The following is a 22,116-nucleotide window of genomic DNA, read 5'->3' on the forward strand; positions in this document are numbered from 1 at the left end:
AACAATTTAATCTCCCAGGACACTCTATGTTGTTCAGTCGTTCAGTCGTGTCCGACTCTTCGTGACCCCATGGACCAGAGCACGCCAGGCACGCCCATCCTTCACTGCCTCTCGCAGTTTGGCCAAACTCATGTTAGTAGCTTCGAGAACACTGTCCAACCATCTCATCCTCTGTCGTCCCCTTCTCCTTGTGCCCTCCATCTTTCCCAACATAAGGGTCTTTTATAGGGAGTCTTCTCTTCTCATGAGGTGGCCAAAGTACTGGAGCCTCAACTTCAGGATCTGTCCTTCTAGTCAGCACTCAGGGCTGATTTCTTTGAGAATGGATAGGACACTGTATACAAGATCTCAAAGTAACTGTCTTATTACAAAATAATTTCAGAAATGGACTGGAAAGAGAAGCTACTGAATTGCAACTTTTTACCAAATTTAAAACCATGGAGAGATCTAGTGCAGTGTTTTTCAACCACTGTTCCGTGGCACACTAGTGTGCCGCGAGATGTTGCCTGGTGTGCCGTGGGAAAAATTGAAAAATTCAAGAGAATTACTTTATATATAGTCAATATAGGCACAGAGTTAAATTTTTTAACATTTTCTAATGGTGGTGTGCCTCGTGATTTTTTTCATGAAACAAGTGTGCCTTTGCCCAAAAAAGGTTGAAAAACACTGATCTAGTGTGAATAGAGACATTGGATTCTTACCTCATTATACGTGATAAAGCTATTTTTAGCCATCTCACCCCCTTGCTTTTTCCTGTAAGACCAATTGCAGTCGTTAACAGTCTCAACAGGTTTACCACACCTATATCACCCATTCCCACCACTCTTCTGAGTAATACCCCTCCCCACGCTCTCTCTCTATATAAGGGTCTGCTGACTTCTGTTTCAGTATATCTGAAGAAGTGTGCATGTACATGAAAGCTCATACCAATAACAAACTTATTGGTGGTACTGGAAGGATTTTTGAAAATTTTATTATAACGTTAAACATTTTTTTAAGTTCATTGTATAGCATTTTACTTTTTTACACGTCCACCATGTATGGTGTTAAAAATGTAGATTCCTTATCCATACATTTCCAGCATAAATTAGAGGTATCTTTATACATTTTAGCAAGCTTTACTGGAGTCAAATACCATCGGTACATCTTCTTCATACAATTTTCTTTTAGTGAACTACATGCCGTGAATTTTAAAATCTCTTTCACAGCTTTCCCCATAATTCAAGTGGTATATTGGCTTCGTGGTAGTGAGAATGCTTGAATCTCTGGCACCGAGTATCTGAGCTGAGGGCGTCCCCATCCAGGAGGGTCTTCATAGCCCTTTCCAATATCTCCCAAGTGGGGCAGTTGGGGGATTTGGACAGCAGCTTCCAATATGCCTGAAGGGTTGTCCAACCCCCCTCCCATGCACAGCCTCTTTTTCCATTCTTTCCAAGTTCTGCCTTAAAGCAAAGGCTGGCCAAGGGAGCGTGGACCTCAAGGGGGCTGAGCCAGAGGTGGGGGGGGACACCTCAGGTCCTGCTCCAAACAGCTCTGGGTTGGAGCAGGATCTGGCCCCAGCCTCCCTGCCTGCTTCCTTCCATGCATCCAATCTCTGCAGCCTCTCTTCTGCAAAAGGACCAAGCACAAGGCAGGAGGGAGGAGGGGCACTTGCTCTGGAGGACCAAGCTGCTCCTCCAGTTTCCTGCCTCTCTAGGATTCCTGCAATTCATCTTTAACCCTTTGAAGACCAGGCAGCTGGGGTGGAAAGAAATCTCTCCCTTCTGGGGACTCTGATCTCTACCTTCACAATGTTGGGACTTCTTAGGCAGTGGTGAGAGGCAGTGTGGTATAGTGGTTAGAGTGCTGCTCTATGGTCTTCGGAGACCAGGGATCAAATTCCCCACCAGGTGGCCATGGGGCCACTCAATGCCTCTCAGCCCAGCCTACCCCGCAGGGTTTTTGTAGGGGATTAAAGGAAGATTCAAATTCAAATTTATTGCGGCTATAAGCCCATAAAAACATAAAATATGGAATATATGACATAAAATTACAGCAAACCATAGACCCTGGAGTCATAGGGAAACAAAAAACAGCACAAATACAAGTTTTAAAATTGCAACCAGGGAGCAGAAAACAAAAGTATTAGTGGTTGTGTAGTTGGCCACAGCACCTTTTTTGAGATATGACAGAGTTTAGAAACCTTTCCACCTGCAAGGTTTTATAGGAGTCATTGTCTTGCAGGAGTAAGGCAAGGTGTGACTCAGCTGGTGCACCTGTAAGTTTCTGAGTTATTGGTCTTAGTAATTTTGCCCGAGCCTCACTATGCAGGGAACAGATAAAGATTATATGATGGAGAGATTCCGTCGACTGTTTATCACAATCACAGAAGGCAGAAACTAGGCCCTTGGAAAATCTATGTCTCAGGACATTAGAAGGAAAGACATTAAACCTCGCTTTGGTGAAAGCGAATCGGTGCCCAGCAGTGGAGAGGGAGGATAGGTATAGAGGGACATGATTAAGAGAGAAGAACCATGTATTAATATGCCACCTTCAGCTCCTTGGAGGAAAAGGCAGGATATTGATGTTGTAGCGTGGGGTTAGTGATTTCAGTAAGTGATTTCAGCTTTCTGACATAGCAGGCAGGAGACAGCTTCTTCATGTAACACTATTCAGGCAAACAAGACTAAAGACTGAGGAGAGGGAAGCTACATTTATAGGGACAGAAAACTGGCTAGAAAGGATACATTTTGGAGGGAACAATCTCAAGCAATCACAAAGCTGCCTTTTGGTGGGAACCAATAAGATTGAGGATCCAAATGCAGCAGCTTAAATAAACCAATAGATTCTTACAAGCAATCACATTGTGATGGAACTGTATCTGAGCCAGGTGGCACTCCTAGTGAGGAAAGGATCTGTAACACCCAAGACCTTTTGGGAAAGCCTGCAGACTTCAGGCAAGCAGATCGGAAGGAAGAGCATACTTTCCTCTTTCACTGCATTTAACACTCAGGGGACCAAAATCGCTTCTGCCTGAGGAATCCCCAAACTGAATTGATATGCTTTTCCCTGAGATTAAGCACCTGTTGGGAACAGTAGGACTGACTCCTGAGAAAACCTGCACCCAAGCGAGTTGTAAACGGCTCCTTAGGAATTGCATACTTGTTTTGCTATTACAGCTTTTGTACGCATTTATTATTTTGTTCCCTAAAATTCACATGCAGCTTTACTATACATATATGTTTGGGATTTTTTAAATCCACAGTTCAGGAAAAATAAAACAATGACATTATCAGTAAAAAAAAGTTAAAATGACTATTTTATTTTTAAAAAATAATTAAAATAAACGATAAAACCCGGATTAAAACACAGTGAAAGCGACTGCCACATATCAATTGGCAGTGAGTTCCGAAGTTGGGTGCAGATATTCTTCAATTTTTTGACTGCCCTGTTGTGCAAATCCGGTACATCGCATTTCCAAAATTAATTTCCTAACGAGTTGCATGTGCACAGAGAAACAAGATCCCTACAACGAACCTAGGATTCCTGGCTCAGATCCTGGCATTCCTGTGGTATTCAGCAGCAAACCCGGCCTTAAGGATTTGCTTGCCTGCTTGCCCTCTTGCCCATGTGCCTGGTGGGAAAATGGGCAACCTTTGGCACAGGAAGTAGCAGAGCACCAAACAGACACTTTGGATTCTGCGCAGGCTCTCTGACAGTGGTGAGGAACAGCTTGTGCAAGCCTTATAGTGAATGACACACATACAGGGGAGGCTGGGGGACACCAGTGGGCAGCTTCTGACAAGGCAGCAAAGATAGCGGCATGAGCAGAGACACAGAAGCTCAGCAAGGCAGGGGGAGAGACATCATGAGAGCAAGATGGCCGTTTGCTCCCTGAACTCCTCTCTTATCAGAGCTACGAAAGATCCAATCTACAATTTAATCAGCACAGTTCATGTCCGTATCCTCACCTTTCACTAGAGCAGGATTCCCAAACTTGGGTCTCCGGTTCTTCTTGACTACAACTCCCATCTCCCCCAGCTAGCAGTGGTAAGGGATGATGGGAATTGTAGTCCAAACACAGGTAGAGACCCAAGCTTGGGAAAGCCTGCACTAGGGTATCTAGGGCAATTGTTTTCCTAACACAGGAATTTGTTACATTTCTGTGCAAATATATCTTAAAAACTGCATTAAAGAGTTCAGTTTTTAGCACTGTCTGCTGGATGAGGTTGGATTTCCTTTTGAGGTCGGGTTCAGCAGCTCTCTGCCCAAGAATTCCCAGACAAGGCTTCTGCCTTATCATGGGAAGTGCAAGCATTTTAGTGAATGACAGACTTATGGGGGGGACCAGAGCACAATCATTGGTTTACTCTCTGTAGGAGTTACCTGTATTTGATATGAATAAAGATCTTCCCACACCCAACCCTTTCCAAGATATTTTCCTTGTATGAGTTCTTTACTGTTTAGTAAGGGAGCCCTTGTCACTGAAGTTCTTTCCATACACCAAACATTTTTAAGATTTGCTCCCTGTATGAGTTCTCTGGTGTCTAGTAAGGTGACTCCTGTTCCTGAAGCTCTTTCCACACTCGGAACATTTATATGGTTTGTCCCCGGTGTGAGTTCTTTGATGCAACATAAGGGAGCTACTGCAAATGAAGCTTTTTCCACACTCTGGACATGTATACGTTTTCTCTCCTGTATGCGTTCGCTGGTGCAACATAAGGGAGCTACCACGACTGAAGCTCTTCCCGCACACCAAGCATTTATAAGGTTTCTCTCCTGTGTGCACTCTTTGATGCAACGTAAGGGTGCCATTCTGAGTGAAGCTCTTTCCACACTCCAAACATGTATATCGTTTCTCCCCTATATGAATTTTTTGATGCAAGGAAAGGGAGTCGATGCGACTGAAGCTGTTGCCACATTCCCAACATTTATAAGGTTTGCTGCCTCGATGAGTTTGTTGATGTCTAGTAAGCGCACTGCTGTGACTGAAGCTCTTTCCACACTCAGAACATGTATACGGTTTCTCCCCTGTATGAATGTGTTGATGCAAAGAAAGGTCACTACTTTGAGTGAAGCTCTTTCCACACTCTGAACATGTATATGGTTTCTCCCCTGTATGAGATCTTTGGTGCAAGGTAAGGCCACTACTTTGAGTGAAGCTGGACCATAAAGAAGGCTGATCGCCGTAGAATTGATGCTTTTGAATTATGGTGCTGGAGGAGACTCTTGAGAGTCCCGTGGACTGCAAGAAGATCAAACCTATCCATTCTCAAAGAAATCAGCCCTGAGTACTCACTAGAAGGACAGATCCTGAAGTTGAGGCTCCAGTACTTTGGCCACCTCATGAGAAGAGAAGACTCCCTAGAAAAGACCCTGATGTTGGGAAAGATGGAGGGCACAAGGAGAAGGGGACGACAGAGGATGAGATGGTTGGACAGTGTTCTTGAAGCTACTAACATGAGTTTGGCCAAACTGCGAGAGGCAGTGAAGGATAGGCGTGCCTGGCGTACTCTGGTCCATGGGGTCACGAAGAGTCGGACACGACTGAACGACTGAACAACAACAACAATAGATTAATATTTGGTCTAGAGTATCATGGTGGTTTTGTTTTGTTTCAATATAAAAATCATATGAATTCATGTGGATCCATGCCTCGGATCTATGTTTTTTGTGGTGCAGAACCCCGTTTTTTGGCCGTGGTGTCGCCAGGAAGCGGTGGACCCGTGTTTTTTGTGGTGCAGGCTGTGCCCCTTGCTATGATGTGTGATTTGCCGGTGAATTTGGTGTGGCCCAGTGCAAAAAGGGTGAGGATCCGTGAGGATCCACGCTTCAGAACCACGTTTTTGATCCACGGTGTTGCCAGGATGCCGTGGATCCGTGTTTTTTGTGATGCAGCCTGTGCCCCTGGACATTATGTGTGATTTGACGGTGAGTTAGGGGTGGCCCAATGCAAAAAGGGTGCGGATCCGTGAGGATCCGTGCTTCAAAACCAAGTTTTTGCGCCATATTGTCGCGAGGAAGCCATGGATCCCAGATTTTTGTGGTGGAGGCTGTGCCCCTGGACATGATATGTGATTTGACGGTGAGTTTGGGTTGTCCCAATGCAGAAATCATGAGGATCCATGAGGATCCGTGTTTTTTAAACAAGTTTTTGCACCATTGTGGCCCCACAATACAGTGGATGCATGATTTTTTTGATGCTACATATAGACTGAGATGTGGTCTACAGTATCATGGTGGTTTTTTTTCATTTGAATGAAAAAATCATATGAATTCATGAGGATCCGTCTAGATCCGCCTTTTACCCTGGACCCTTGAAAAATAATGTGAAAATCTGGATAAATTGACTAGAAAAAGGGAGACACAGAAGAAAACTTAACATTGAAACGGTTTGCCTAATAAGATTTTTTTAATCCCTCCCCATACTCCCTCCAGCAGGACCACCACTGTGCCTCCCCCCCGTTATAAAACATAATAATAACATGACCTACCTCCAGCGTCAAATCCAGATCAATGTTGTAACGTTGGAAAATGTTGATCACTTCTCCTACCTGGGCAGTTACCTTTCCACAAGGGCTGACATTGATGCCGAAATCCAGCATTGCCGGAGCTCTGCGAGTGCGGCTTTCTCGCGATTGAAGTGCAGAGTGTTTGAGGACATTCACAAGGAAACCAAAATGCTTGTTTACAAAGCTATTGTAGTACCAACCTTACTGTATGCTTGTGATACATGGACCACTCCAACTCCTTGAAAGATTCCATCAACGGTGTCTCCAAAAAAAATCACGCATCACTTGGGGAGACAGGCGAACTAATACCAGTGTTTTGGAAGAAGCAAAGATCACCAGTGTTGAAGCAATGATTCTTCAACATCAACTTCGTTAGACTGGTCATGTTGTGCGGATGTCTGATTATCGTCTTCCAAAACAACTACTCTATTCGGAACTAAAAAATGGAAAGCGTAATGCTGGTGGTAAAAAAGAAAGAAAGAGGTTTAAAGATGGTCTCAAGGCAAATCTAAAACCAACAATTGGGAAACACTGGCCTGCGAGTGCTCCAATTGGAGAACAGCCTTTACCAAAGGTGTAATGGGCTTTGAAACTGCAAAGGAGAAACGTGCTAAGAGGAAGGCAGGCTTGGCAAATCCACACCGTGATCAACTCCAGCCCGGGAACCAATTTCCCCACTGTGGAAGGACATGTGAATCCAGAATTGGCCTCCACAGTCACTTACGGACTCATTGTTAAAACCGTGTTTATGGAAGACAATCTTACTCGGCTATGAGTGATCGCCAAAGAAGAATAAAAATATATGACAGATATATGGGGCTGGAAGTTTCCTCCTCCCCACTGAGATGTACAGAGGTAATAGTGAGCCACCCACTTTGAAGGCTTAAAAAAGCGAATTGTATAAATTTGTGGACTAGGCTGTCAGTGGCTACAAACCCTGATATCTATTTTTGCTTTATTTATTTATTTATATTTATTATATTCATTAGTGGAATAATTACACTGAATAACGGCTTTTTATAAGTTAAGGTAAGGCATGTGGGTTTTTTGTGGGGGTTGTTTTGATTTTCATTATGTATTTTGTGGTTTTATATCTTGATTTTATTCTGAGACCCCATGGAATAGGATAGTATGTAAATTCAAATAATAATGATAATGATAAAAATGATTATAAGGCATTGGGATGATTTTATGAAACCAAGAAGATGGGAGTCAGAATGCATTTCAACTTTCCTGTGTTATTTACCGTATATTCCCACCTTGTGAATGGGCTGACTCCTGAGAAAACCTGCACTGAAGCGAGTTTTAAATGGCTTCTTAGGAATTGCATACTTTTGTAGGCATTTATTATTTTGTTCCCTGAAATTTAAATGCAGCTTTACTATACATATATGTTTGGTTTGTTTTTTTTAAATCTACGGTTCAGGAAAAATATAACAATTACATTCTCAGTAATAAAAAAAAATTGAAATTAGTATTTGTTATGTAATAATTAATAGAAAAGTGTGTATCCGAGGAAGTGTGCAAGGACACGAAAGCTCATACCAAGAACAAACTTAGTTGGTCTCCAAGGTGCTACTGGAAGTGCTCACTTTGGCAGCACATATACAAGAATTGGAACGGTACAGAGAAGATTAGCATGGCCCCTGCGCAATAAAAAATAAAAATAAAGTGCTACTGGAAGGAATTTTTTAAATTTTTTATTTTGTTTTAATATAAAAGATAAAACTCAAGAGTTAAATGCACACCAACATTTGACACATCTGCACAGGCTTGCATCAACAAAAATGTTTTTAGCGGGTGCCGCAAAGAGTAGTGAAAGCAACTGCCTCTTATCAATAGGCAGGGAGTTCCAAAGTCAGGTGCAAATATTTTTCAATTTTTTGACAGCCCTGTTGGGCAAATCTTGTACATCGCATTTCCATAATTAATTTCCTAAAAAGATGCACAGAGAAACAGAATCAAAGTTTCCTGGCTCAGATCCTGTCTTTCCTCTGCACTTCAGCAGCAAACCTGGCCTTAAGGATCTGCTTGCCTTCGTCCCCTCTTGCCCATGTGCCTGGTGGGAAAATGGGACAACCTTTGGCACAAGAGGTGGCTGAGCACCAACAAGACACATTGGGGTCTGCGCAGGCTCTCCGCCAGTGGTGAGAAATGGCTTGTGCAAGCCTTATAGTGAGTGACACACATACAGGGGTGTGGGGGGGGACACCAGTGGGCAGCTTCTAAGAAGGCAGCAAAGATACCGGCATGAGCATGAAGAATAGCAGATCCCTTGGGTGCAAGGAAGCAGACACACAAAAGCTCAGCAAGGCGGGGGGAGCGAAGTCATCACAGCAAGAGGGCCGTTTGCTCCCTGAACTCCTCACTTATCAGAGCTATGAAAGATTCAATCTACAATTTAATCAGCACAGTTCGTGTCCCAATCCTCACCTTTCACTAGAGCAGGATTCCCACACTTGGGTCTCTGGTTCCTTCTGGACTACAACTCCCATCACCCCCAGCTAGCAGTACTAAGGGATGATGGGAATTGTATTTTAAAAACAGCTAGAGACCAAAGTTTGGGAAAGCCTGCACTAGGGTATTTAGGGCAATTGTTTTCCTAACACAGGCATTAAAATGCATTAAAAAAGAATTCAATCTTTAGCTTTGCCTGCTGGATGAGGTTGGATTACCTTTTGGGGTCTGGGGTTCAGCAGCTCTCTGCCACTGAATGCCCACGAATGGCTTGTAACTTGCAGTGGGAAGTGCAAGCATTTTAGTGAACGACAGACATATGGAGGAACCAGAGGACAGTTTCTAACAAGGCAGCAATGAAAGAGGCATGAGCAACAGGCATCCATTGGAGAAGATGGGTTAAGTTCGCTGGACTATTACCTGCACTATCAGGTATTTCATCAAAATATCACTTTCCACTAGAGTATGCATCAGGGAAAGTGTCCCACCAACACACACAAATTTTTAAATCTTTGATTGCTCTTCTGTGCAAATCTGATGTATCTAAAAATTATAATTAAAACATAATTTGGTATTTTAGTGTTGTGTTCTGGATGAGGTTGCATCTTCTTCCTTTGCCAGATTACCAGATATACAGAATCCTGCACATAGCTACATTGGGGATTTCACATTTTCAGAATACGGGATGGCGGGGGGAGAATATTAGTGGAGGGACGAGCTGGAGGAGAACACAATATACATGTTTTTCAACAACATTTATTCATAAGAGGTTAAAAGCAGTTAAAGTAAAATCAACCCAAGACCACATTGTTGTTGTTCAGTCGTTCAGTCGTGTCCGACTCTTTGTGACCCCATGGACCAGAGCACGCCATGCACGCCTATCCTTCACTGCCTCTCGCAGTTTGGCCAAAGACATTACAACTAACCATTTACACAAATATCACAATGTTGCACAATGGATGGCCCTTGTGGTCTCTTCCAACTCTATGATTCTATGATTCATTAGCCGAGTTATCAAATCATCATCATCATCATTTAATATTTATATCCCACCTATCTGGGTGTTTCCCCAGCCACTCTGGGAGGCTTACAGCACATAAAACATTGTTAAAACATTAGACATAAAAAACTTTCCTATACAGAGTTGCCTTCAGATGTCTTCTAAAAGTCAGATATTTGTTTATTTCCTTGACATCCGATGGGAGGGTGTTCGACAGGGCGGGTGCCACTACCGAGAAGGCCCTCTGCCTGGTTCCCTGTAATCTCACTTCTTGCAGTGAGAGAACCACCAGAAGGCCATCGGAGCTGGACCTCAGTGTTCCAGGCTGGATGGTGGGGGTGGAGGCGCTCCTTCAGGTAGAATATTTCTGGCCACGCCAACAAGGGTTGGTGAGAGACTTGTAACCAGTGGACAGCGTGATCTGAGAGGCTATACTCTCACTGCAAAGATCTACTTTACATATGTCAACAGTATACCAGCCTGGTAATAATATCAAGGAGGAATTAACATCAGATTAACAAATCTTTGGGAAGGGAGAAATTGTCAAGCAACGGTATGTGCAAATGATAAATACATGGAAAATACATGGGAAATAAATCAGAATACAGCTATGTAAATCTAACTCTGATCAGGAGAATAATCTGCAACACAGCCATTAAAAGCAATAAGACTTCTATTAGGCTTACTCTCTGTAATAGGCTTACTCTCTATAGGAGTTATTTGCTATGATTAAAGATCTTCCTACACTCTAACCTTTCTGTTTCCCTTGTATGAGTTATTTACTGTTTAGTAAGGGTCCCCCTGTCACTGAAGTTCTTTTCATACGCCAAACATTTCTAAGATTTCCTCCCTGTATGAGTTCTTTGATGCAATGTGAGATGGCTACCACGACAGAAGCTCCTTCCACACTCCAAACACTTATAGGGTTTCTCTCCTGTATGAGTTCTTTCATGCGACTTAAGGGAGCTACTGCTACTGAAGCTTTTTCCACACTCTGAACATGTATAGGGTTTCTCTCCTGTATGAGTTCTTTGATGCAACGTAAGGGAGCCACTGCACCTGAAGTTTTTTCCACACTCTGAACATGTATAGGGTTTCTCTCCCGTATGAGTTCTTTGATGCAACGTGAGCTGGGTACCACGACAAAAGCTCCTTCCACACTCCGAACACGTATAGGGTTTCTCTCCTGTATGAGTTCTTTGATGCGACTTAAGGGAGCTACTGCAACTGAAGCTTTTTCCACACTCCGAACATGTATAGGGTTTCTCTCCTGTATGAGTTCTTTGATGCAATGTAAGGGAGCTACTGCACCTGAAGTTTTTTCCACACTCCGAACATGTATACGGTTTTTCTCCCGTATGAGTTCTTTGATGCAACGTGAGCTGGCTACCGCGACAGAAGCTCTTGCCACACTCCAAACATTTATAAGGTTTCTCTCCTGTGTGCAGTCTTTGATGCAAGGTAAGGCTGCAACTGTGGCTAAAATTCTTTCCACACTCCAAACATGTATATCGTTTCTCCCCTTTATGAATTCTTTGATGTTGATGCGAGGAAAGGTAGTCGATCCGACTGAAGCTGTTGCCACATTCCCAACATTTATAAGGTTTGCTGCCTCGATGAGTTTGTTGATGTCTAGTAAGCGCACTGCTGCGAGTGAAGCTATTTCCACACTCAGAACATGTATACGGTTTCTCCCCTGTATGAATTCGTTGATGTGACTTAAGTTGGCTACTGTGACTGAAGCTCCTTCCACACACGGAACATGTATATGGTTTTTCCCCTGTATGAGATATTTTATGCGACTTAAGGCTATTTTTCCTACTGAAGCTCCTTCCACACTCTGAACATGTATAAAGTTTGTCTCCTGTATGAGTTCTTTGATGTGCGGTAAGGGTACCACTCCAACTGAAGCTCTTTCCACACTCCAAACATTTATATGGTTTCTCTCCTGTATGAGTTCGTTGATGGGAGGTAAGAGCACTAATCTGAGGGAAGTTCTTTCCACACTCTGAACATGTATACGGTTTCCCCCCTGTATGAGTTATCTGATGCGAGGTAAGCTGGTCACACCGACTGAAACTCTTTCCACACTCTGAACATGTATACGGTTTCTCTCCTGTGTGTACTCTTTGATGTAAAGTAAGAGCTGAGTGACTACCCAATCTCTTTCCACACACGGTGCATTCATACTTTTTGTCCTCTCTGCGAATTTCATTTTCAGCACCCTGAAACGTACCAGAATCAACCTCTGGCTTCTGCTTTCGTTTCTCCTCTCGCCTGCTGCCTCCATCTTGAACCCCCAGATTCCTTTGCTCCTCCTCCTCTTTTGCTCTTTGTGGTGACATTTCTGATTGTTCCCCTTCTGCCAGCATCCCTTCAGCATCTCCTGATGGAATAAAAAGGAAAACTGTTGAAATGCTAAAGTAGTGTCTTCACCCCAATCATTCAGTCAGGAAACCAAGACCCAGGTCCCAGGCGCATCTGATGGTTCCCTCACTGTGAGAAGTGAAGTTATAGGGAACAAGGCAGAGGGCCTTCTGGGTAGTGGTGTCCACACTGTGGAACACTATCCCATCAAATGTCGAGGAAACAACTATACAAATTTAGTAGACATCTGAAGGCAGCCCTGTATAATAATAATGATGATGAGGGTGATGATGATGATAATAATGATAATAATAATTTATTATTTTTACCTCACCCATCTGGTTGAGTTTCCAAAAGAATGTTAAAATACAACAATCTATTAAACATTAAAAGCTTCCCTAAACAGGGCTGCTTTCAGATGTCTCCTAAAAGTGTGGTAGTTGGTTTTCTCTTTGACATCTGGTGGGAGGGTGTTCCACAGGGCGGGTTCCACTACCGAGAAGGCCCTCTGCCTGGTTCCCTGTAACTTGGCATCTTGCAGCGAGGGAACCGCCAGAAGGCCCTCGGCACTGGACCTCAGTGTCCGGGCAGAACGTTGGGGGTAGAGGCGCTCCTTCAGGTATACTGGACCAAGGCCGTTTAGAGCTTTAAAGGTCAGAACCAACATTTTGATTTGTGCTCGGAAATGTACTGGGAGGCAATGTAGGTCCGGCTCCCAGTCACCAGTCTAGCTGCTGCATTCTGGATTAGTTGTAATTTCCGGGTCACCTTCAAAGGTAGCCCCACATTGAGCGCATTGCAGTATCCAAGCGAGAGATAACTTTTTCATGTTTTATGTTTTATTATGCTTTTATATTTGTTGGAAGCCAGCTTGAGTGGCTGGGGCAAACCAGTGAGATGAATAGGGTATATATAATAAAATTATTATTATTATTATTATTATTATTATTAGTGTTTGTATACTGCCCTATACCAGGAGGTCTCAGGGCGCTTCACAGGAAATATCACAACATATATAATCAGAATAAAAACAACCCGATAACAGCCCTCCAGAAAAGAGCCACGTTTAAAAAAGGGCATAGGATGTCAAACAAATCAACCAAAGGCCTGGTTAAAAAGGAACGTTTTTGCCTGGTGCCTAAAGGTGTATAATGAAGGCACCAGGCGAGTGTCTCTGGGGAGATAATTCCACAGATGGGGAGCTACTGGAGAAACAGTCCTGTTCTCGTGTTGTCACCCTCTGAACCTTTCAAGGAGGAGGCACCACCACAAAGCAGGGCCACCCACCCCCAGTTCAGAGTTGCCCCAGAAGGATACCATGGTCGATGGTATTGAAAGCCACTGAGAGGTCAAGAACTATTAACAGGGACACATTTCCCTTGCCTCTCTCTCGACGGAGGTCGCCATACAGGGCGACCAAAGCAGTTTCTGTGCCAAAACCAGGCCTAAACCCTCATTGAAATAGATCCAGAAAATCAGTTTCTTCCAAAAGCACCTGGATCTGGTCTGCGACTACTCACTCCAGAACCTTGCTCAGGAAAGGGAGATTAGCAACTGGCCGGTAGTTAGTTAGGCTTTCTAAAAATCCAAGATGGCAGAAGGCAGAGAAAACGCTGAATCCTTGCAGTTCTAAGATAAGAAACTTTTCTTTTTGCTGTATGCAAGCTACAAACTTTACCTTACTTTTTCTATCTTCACTTACCTTTATTCTCAATCTCTGCTATGGGCCATGGCAAGCAGCCAAGAGACTCTGACGAGGCAATGCATCCCCCGAACCCTAAACAGTCAAAGATTTACTTGTTCTTTTCTAACTGTAGCAGAAATAACGAGGATGTTTGCTACACGGTGGAAACTTATAATCGTTTCATTCCATTAATTAACCTCGTACCTGACATAGAAGTGGAGGAGACGACCACGGAGGAGACGAATAATGCTAAAGATAATGACAAAGAGGGGAGAGTCACCTCGAAGAGGGAGTCCGAGCAGGAAGTCACCAAACCCTAAGGCTAAGCTCTGGAGTATACCAGGGGGCCAAAGAAGAGAGGTAGAGCTGGGTATCATCTGCATAGTGATGAACAACCAGCACAAACCACCTGATGCCTTGTAGGGTTTCTTGAAATCCCTCCCCATACTCCCTCCAGCTGTACCCACACTCCCGCCGCCCCCCGTTATAATACATAATATGACCCACCTCCAGCGCCTCCACGAGGAAGTACAACCGCCGCCATGACCAGCATCTCCCTCATGGAAGCGGGACAGGAAGTGGAAGCTCCTATTCTCCCGGCAGCCTTTTCCCCCTCGCTCTAGGAATCTCAGCTCTGTCACTGCTGCTCTTAACCGTTTCGGAGCCGAGCGGCAGGAGCCTCTGGGCAGCTCTGAGGAGATGCGATCGCCACGCCTCTGGAAAGCCCCGATGGATCAGCAGTACGGGCGCCTCAAAAAGTTTTCTAAACTGTCTTTTATTTTTTTAAAAACAATTATTTCCAATTTTCAAAATAACATTTTTCCTTTTTGGTACATGCATATCCAATCCAAATTTGCAATAAGTGGCTTTCCCCCGGCTCCCCCCCCGCTTCCATTTGCTCCCCCTTTATTCTCCTTGCGTATAATTATATTTCTCCAATTAATTTCTACTTCTTTCCCCCCTCCTACTTCTGTTCTTAAGTTCATAAATGTTACATCAAACCTGACAATGTTTTGACGTTTTTACAGTCTTGTTTAAAATCCATTCTTGATTGAATTTTTTCTCATGTTGGTGCCTGATCTTCACTGTAAGTTTAGCCATTTCGGCATAGTCAGTCAGGTTAGTTATCCATTCTTCTTTCGTTAGGACCTTTTCTTCTTTCCACATCTGAGCTAGTATCATCTGGCCGCTGCAGTTGCATACATAAAGAGTCTCTTTTGCTTCCTTGGCAATTCTTCTCCTATTAAAGGTACAGGTAAAGGGATCCCTGACCATTAGGTCCAGTCATGGATGACTCTGGGGTTGCCAGTGTACAGCTTCCGGGTCATGTGGCCAGAATGACTAACCTGCTTCTGGCGAAGCAGCGCATTGCACTGAAATGCCGTTTACCTTTCCGCCAGAGTGGTACCTATTTATCTACTTGCACTTTGATGTGCTTTCGAACTGCTAGGTGGGCAGGAGCAGGGACTGAGCAATGGGAGCTCACCCCATTGCGGGGATTCGAACTGCAGACCTTATGATCGGCAAGCCGTAGGCTCTGTGGTTTAACCCACAGCGCCACCTGCATCCCATTATACCCAGTAAAAAAAGCCTCTGGTGGTGGTTGTTTTTTTCGTTTCGTTGCATATAATTTCCCTGAAGCCCTTTACTTTCTTACATGTCCTCCACATATGAAAAAATGTTCCTTCTTTATCCTTACATTTCCAGCATAAATTAGAGGTATCTTTATACATTTTAGCAAGCTTTACTGGAGTTAAATACCATCGGTACATCATCTTCACAGAATTTTCTTTTAATCAGCTACATGCCGTGAATGTTAAAATCTCTTTCCACAGCTTTTCACATGATTCAAGTGGTATATGTCTTTTGCCCAGTGAGATTGAATATTCCAGGCTGTGAGGTCTTTCCCTGCTTTGCTAAACGACGCACCTAGAGATATGCTAATACATACTGACTTACAACACACATCTACACAGCAGACCTTGACCACAGCTCCACGAGGTTTTTTCAAATGCTGACATTGCACTGCATTACAAGTAGAAGAATTTTCTAATAGTAGAGGCTTTAAATTTACCATACAATCTTTTGCCACGTGTGCAAATGCAATTCCACGCCCCACCTAAGAATAAAATAAATATTGCATAAATGGTTTCTAGAAAAGAAGAACATTTCTAATAATAATAATAATAATAATAATATTTATTATTTGTACCCCGCCCATCTGGCTGGATTTCCCCAGCCACTCTGGGCGGCTTCCAACAGAAACCAAATACAACAATATCAAACATTAAAAACTTCCCTAAACAGGGCTGCCTTCAGGTTTTTTCTGAATGTCAGGTAGTTGTTTATTTCCCTGACCTGTGATGGGAGGGCGTTCCACAGGGCGGGCGCCACTACCGAGAAGGCCCTCTGCCTGGTTCCCTGTAGTTTTGCTTCTCGCAGTGAGGGAACAGACAGAAGGCCCTCGGCGCTGGATCTCAGTGTCCGGGCTGAATGATGGGGGTGGAGACGCTCCTTCAGGTATACAGGACCGAGGCCGTTTAGGGCTTTAAAGGTCAGCACCAACACTTTGAATTGTGCTCGGAAACGTACTGGGAGCCAATGCAGATCTCTCAGGACCGGTGTTATGTGGTCTCGGCGGCCACTCCCAGTCACCAGTCTAGCTGCCGCATTTTGGATTAATTGCAGTTTCCGGGTCACCTTCAAAGGCAGCCCCACATAGAGCGCATTGCAGTAGTCCAAGCGGGAGATAACCAGAGCATGCACCACTTTGGTGAGACAGTCCGCGGGCAGGTAGGGTCTCAGCCTGCGTACCAGGTGGAGCTGGTAGACAGCTGCCCTGGATACAGAATTAACCTGCGCTTCCATGGACAGCTGTGAGTTATACATGCCATTGGATCCTTGAACGGTGTCTTAAGCTAACATTCCATTGTGTTCAAAACAGTAAGTAGCAACTTTTTATACAGTCAAACCTCGGTTGCCGAACATACAGTAATCCATTCTGTAATCCCATTTGGTTTCCAAAATGTACAACAAACAAGGTGTGGCTTCCGATTGGCTGCAAGAACCTCCTGCACTCAAGCAGACGCCACAGCGGACTTTCGGCTTTCGAAAAACGTTTGGAAACTGGAACACGTACTTCCGCGTTTTCGGCATTTGGGAGCTGAAATGTTCTAAAAGGGAGGTGTACAGGAGCCGAGGTTTGACTGTATCTGGATACTATTTTTGAAAAAGAGCTGCTTGATCAGGTCGATGGCCCTTCTAGGGCAGCATCCTGTTCTCACAGTGGCCAACCAGAGGGAAACCCTAGGTCAGGATCCGAGCAGAAGAGCCCTCTCCTCGCCTGCAGCTGGTATTCAAAAGCATTGCTGCCCTTATGACTGTGAGTGAAGAAAATAGTTAATAGAATAATAGAGTTGGAAGGGGTCTGTGGGTCATCTAGTCCAACCCCCTGCAATGCAGGAATCCATGTTGTTGGCATCCGTGTGTCTCATGAGACCATGGAGGAGTGTGCCTTTGGGGGTGAGGTAAAGTTGTTGGGAGAGTTGCAGCGCCTTCTCTGGCTGTAGAGATTGATATGGGGGACATTTTTTGTTCTATGACCTATGAATCCCTTTCACTCAAATATGGGGGAGGGGGGAAGCAACTCAGCGTGGGGGGGGGGGGAGAGAGAACATTCCTGGAGGGTGTGGGCACAGTGTAGGGAAATAATACATAGAAGGAAATAAACAGAAAAATATGAAGGGGTGCTGAAATTGTGCTTGAATAATATGTAGAGCACAGGTGAAATGCAAAGCAAGTTTCTAGTCCTCTTACTTCGGAATGAAGAGCTGTTTAAATAGGAACCAAGGAAACTGTCTTGCCCAGAAGCAGACCATTGACCCATCTAGTTCAGTGCTGTCCGCAGGCAGGGATGATTTCCTAGCCCCGCCTGGATATGTTGAGGATTGAGCCCAGAACCTGAATTGCTCCAGGACCACCAAGTCTAGGATCTGAGCCTCAGTGTGTCACTCTGGCCCCAACCACTCCCTGCAAAGGCAGTGGAGTCGGCTGCAAACCTCCGGGGTCCCTTGGCCTCCTGGGAGAGGGAATGCCTGAATCTCTGGTGCTGGGTATCTGAGCTGGGGGCGTCCCCATCCAGGAGGGTCTTCATAGCTTTTCCAAGATCTCCCAAGTGGGGCAGTTTGGAGATTTGAACAGCAGCCTCCAATATGGCTGAAGGATTGTCCCCTGCAGACTCTCCTTCTGTTCTTTCCAGGTTCTGCTTTAAGGCAAAGGCTGGCCAAGGGAGCGTGGACCTCAAGGGGGCTGAGCCAGAGGTGGGGGAACCTCAGGTCCTGCTCCAAGCTGTTCTGGGTTGGAGCAGGATCTGGCCCCAACCTCCCTGCCAGCTTCCTTCCATACATCCAACCTCTGCAGCCTCAGTTCTGCAAAAGGACCCTGCACAAGGCAGGAGGGACGCTTGCCCTGGAGGACCAAGATGCTCCTTTCCTGCCTCTCTAGAATTCTACACTTCATCTTTAACCCATTGAAGACCAGGCAGCTGGGGTGGAAAGCAATCTCTCCCTTCTGGGAACTCTGATTTCCATTTTCACAATGTTGGGACTTCTTAGGCAGTGGTGAGAGCCAGTGTGGTGTAGTGGTTAGAGTGCTGGACTATGGCCTTGAGAGACCAGGGATCGACCAATCAATGCCTCCAAGCCTAGCCTACCTCACAGGGTTGTTGTAAGGGATTAGAGGAGAGGAGGAACCATGTATTAATATGCTACCTCCAGTTTCTTGGAGGAAAAGGCAGGATATCGAATCTAAGAATTTTAAAGTTGGAATGGGCCCAATGGTCATCTAGTCCAACCCCTTACACACAAACAGAGACACATATATATTTCTGGGGGTTGTTTTCATTTTTATTATGTATTTTGTGGTTTTATATCTTGATTTTATACTGAGACCCCCAGGTACAGGATGGTTTATAATTACAACAACAACAGGACATTGGGACGATTTTATGGAACCAAGAAGGTGGGAGTCAGAAAAGGGGGGTTGAAGATTGCATTTCAACTTTCCTGCGTTATTTATGTTCCCACCTTGTGAATGGGCTAGGCAAGGGGAGATGTGTTTCTATGGGCAGCTTTCATAGAATCCTTGAGTTGCAAGGGACCCCGAGGGTCCTCTAGTCCAACCGCCTGCAATACAAGAATTTCACCTAAAGCATCCCTGCCAAATGGCCATCCAACCTACGCTTAAAAACCTCCAAGGAAGGGCAGACCTTTCCACTATCAAACACAGATTCTTACAAGCAATGACATTGTGATGGAACTGTATCTGAGCCAGGTGGCACTCCTAGTGAGGAAAGGATCTGTAACACCCAAGACCTTTTGGCAAAGCCTGTAGAGTTCAGGCAAGCAGATCGGAAGGAAGAGCAAAGTTTCTTCTTTCACTGCATTTAACCCTCAAGGGACCAAAATCTCTTCTGCTTGGGGAATGTGGGATGTGAAACACAAGAGCAGTCAAGTACAACATCCCTGGAGTGGACATAAAAGGGGATGTCTGGACCTGCCAGTCGGAACTTCCTGTTTCTTCTCTGCATGTGGCTAGAGGTGGGCGTGGCCTCACCTGTGCAGGTAACAAAAGCATAGGCCACCACCTCTCTCTCTCTCTGACTACATTCCTCGAAGAAGCAACATCTACTTAGCCTATGTTCTCCTGGCTTCCAGCCAAGAGAGGACAAAGGGGCTATCTCCTTATGGGATAGTTTCCAGGTATATTACTTTTGTAAGCTAACTCTGCCTTCTGGGATCCTATTGTGAACAGAATGTGTTAGTAAACTATACTTTTATAGAAGACTGTGTTGTGTCTCATCTTTTTATGAGGGACTAAATTCGGAATTATCAACGAAACTTATTTTAGAGGCTTTAGTGAGCCTGAGCAAACGCATCCGCTGTGGAAGTTTTAAAAGGGGAATGTTACTCTGCTAAACTGTGGAACTTGTTACCACAAGTTGGAAAGGATATAATCAAACAATATACCCTCTCCTGCGTTCCTGAACATTTCCACAGGGAATCCCAAAACTAAATTTCTCCCTGAGATTAAGCACCTGTTGGCAACAGTGGGACTAACTCCTAAGAAAACCTACATGGGAGTGTGTGGAAATGGCTTCTTAGGAAATGCATGCTTGTTTTGCTATGACATCTTTTGTTGCCCTTATTTTGTTCTGCAAAAATTTACATGCAACTTTATTATACTATACATCTTTCTATATAAATTTTTGAAAAGTCCGCAGTTCAGGAAAAATAAAACAATGAAATTATCAGTAAAATGACTAATTATTTAAAAAGAATTAAAATAAATGATAAAACCCAGATTAAAACGCACGTCAACATTTGAAACCTCTGGACAGGCTTGCATGAACAAAAATGTCTATAGCGGGTGCTGAAGAGTACAGTGAAAGCGACTGCCTTGTTTCTTTTTTTTTTTAATAGAATTTTATTGATTTTCCATATAAACAAACAGAAAAACAATACACAAATACAACATACAACTTTTTTTTTTTTTACAAACCTAAACATACAACATCTATATCAAAACATCAACCTCCCTTTACTTTTGCAAATAAAAGGAATTCTTATTCCAGATCTTCTATAAAAGACTTCCCCCGTTTTCTCTCCTTTGCCTTCAATACTAATATCCTTTGATAACATCCGTTTTTTAACTTTAAAATCCATTGTCCACCTCCACTATTGTTAAAATATTCCAGTAAATTTCTTTACCTTAATAATCATTCAGGTATCATTTCTTTAGTTCAAAATCATTGAAACTTAACATCTTATAATATAACATATTAATTCTTAAATCAAATCTTAAATTTTTCTTGTTTAAACTGCTGCTGATAAACAAATACATATCTCTCCACTAGTTCAAAATCATAAAGTCTTAACACGCTGTCTTCAGGGTACCATAGATCCATCCTAATTATACTTCTAACATTTTCACCCTATCCCCCTTCTAACCATTTTCCTAAACCCTCCCAGGCTCACCCACCAGTCGTCTTTACATCTCCCTCCGTCATCTTTGCTTGATGTCTGCTCACAGTTCATGAACTTCCCCCCTGGGAGCTTCGGGGAACACCAACTCTCATCTCCCGGCAACTCCACTTCACAATCCATATTATCTTCCGCTTGTGCCTCACTCCAGGGTGCCACTCTTTCCCCCAAAGTATCAGCCCTGTATCTCTCACTCCACCCGGGCTTTCCGTCTCCTTGGGGTTGCCCGTCTTTGTTGCAAAACTCCAGTATTCCCTCCAGTTCCCTGGCAAAGTTTTCTTCCAGTTTATCAAAGTCCTCCCAAATCTGACTGCTTTCTCTTGATCCATAAAACATTTCTTTGAAATTCAATCCTATCAGAGCCATTTTCTGATTCATCAATTCAATATTTAAAAGAGTTGTCTTTTGTTCCTGGGTGGTGCCTGGGTCTAAGACCAGTTTGAAAACGAAAGTAAGCATGGTTGAAGAAGACAAAGGGTATCAAGTGTCAGTAATTTTCCATCCTCGGCTGTTAGTTTCTCAGCGCCATTTTCCCCTTAGGCAGAGTGCCAAGAAAGACCCAGAAGTCACAAAAGAGATATTTCCATAGTCATCAATCCCCTCGCAGGGGCTTAATCCATCTCAACTGTCACAGTACTTCAAAGCAACATTGTAATTAGCAGTGCAGCTGCAGCTTCTTAAGACTTAGTTATCTTCTCTGCACAACAAAGGAAAGGGACGGGCTTCCTTTTGACATCCCTCCCGGTTGCCAATTGTTAAATTGTAATCCAATTAATTCCGTACTTACTGCAGCCAGGATTTTTTCTTTTTTTTTCTCCTTAGATTGACAGGAAATGCTTGGCGCTCGAGTCTGGCGAAATCGCTGCTTTGTTCTTCGGGGGCAGCCGTCTCTCCAGTCCCGTGTCGGAGCTCCGCTCGCTCGGTTTCCCCCCCTTACGAGGGTCAATCGAGAGCGGAGACGGCACGTCTGGGACCCACGAGACCACAGTCCACGGGACGCTCTTCCCGTGGCTTTAAGGGGCCCTTGGCGCAGGCAAGGAAACCCCTAAAGCCCCTCGGAGAACCGGAGCTCTTCAG

The 22,116-nt window shown here is 44.1% G+C and overlaps 1 protein-coding gene and 1 non-coding gene across 2 annotated transcripts in view; one reads left to right on the forward strand and one right to left on the reverse strand.

Annotated features, from left to right (window-relative positions):
• The window catches only part of LOC117042511 (zinc finger protein 208-like), a 76,135-nt gene that overhangs the window by 49,014 nt on the left and 5,005 nt on the right, over positions 1-22,116 (reverse strand). Inside the window, exons 3-5 of the mRNA XM_033142057.1 lie at positions 11,545-12,102; positions 10,795-11,454; positions 4,549-5,141 (exon numbers count right to left, since the gene is read on the reverse strand). Of these exons, the coding sequence (XP_032997948.1) occupies positions 4,549-5,141; positions 10,795-11,454; positions 11,545-12,102 (1,811 nt within the window). The remainder of the gene's footprint in view (positions 1-4,548; positions 5,142-10,794; positions 11,455-11,544; positions 12,103-22,116) is intronic.
• On the forward strand, positions 8,076-8,184 carry LOC117043050. The gene has a single exon (XR_004426137.1). It is a non-coding gene; the product is annotated as a U6 spliceosomal RNA (small nuclear RNA).

The sequence above is a fragment of the Lacerta agilis genome, chromosome 2 (genome assembly GCF_009819535.1).
Source record: "Lacerta agilis isolate rLacAgi1 chromosome 2, rLacAgi1.pri, whole genome shotgun sequence".
Classification (NCBI taxonomy): Eukaryota; Metazoa; Chordata; class Lepidosauria; order Squamata; family Lacertidae; genus Lacerta; species Lacerta agilis.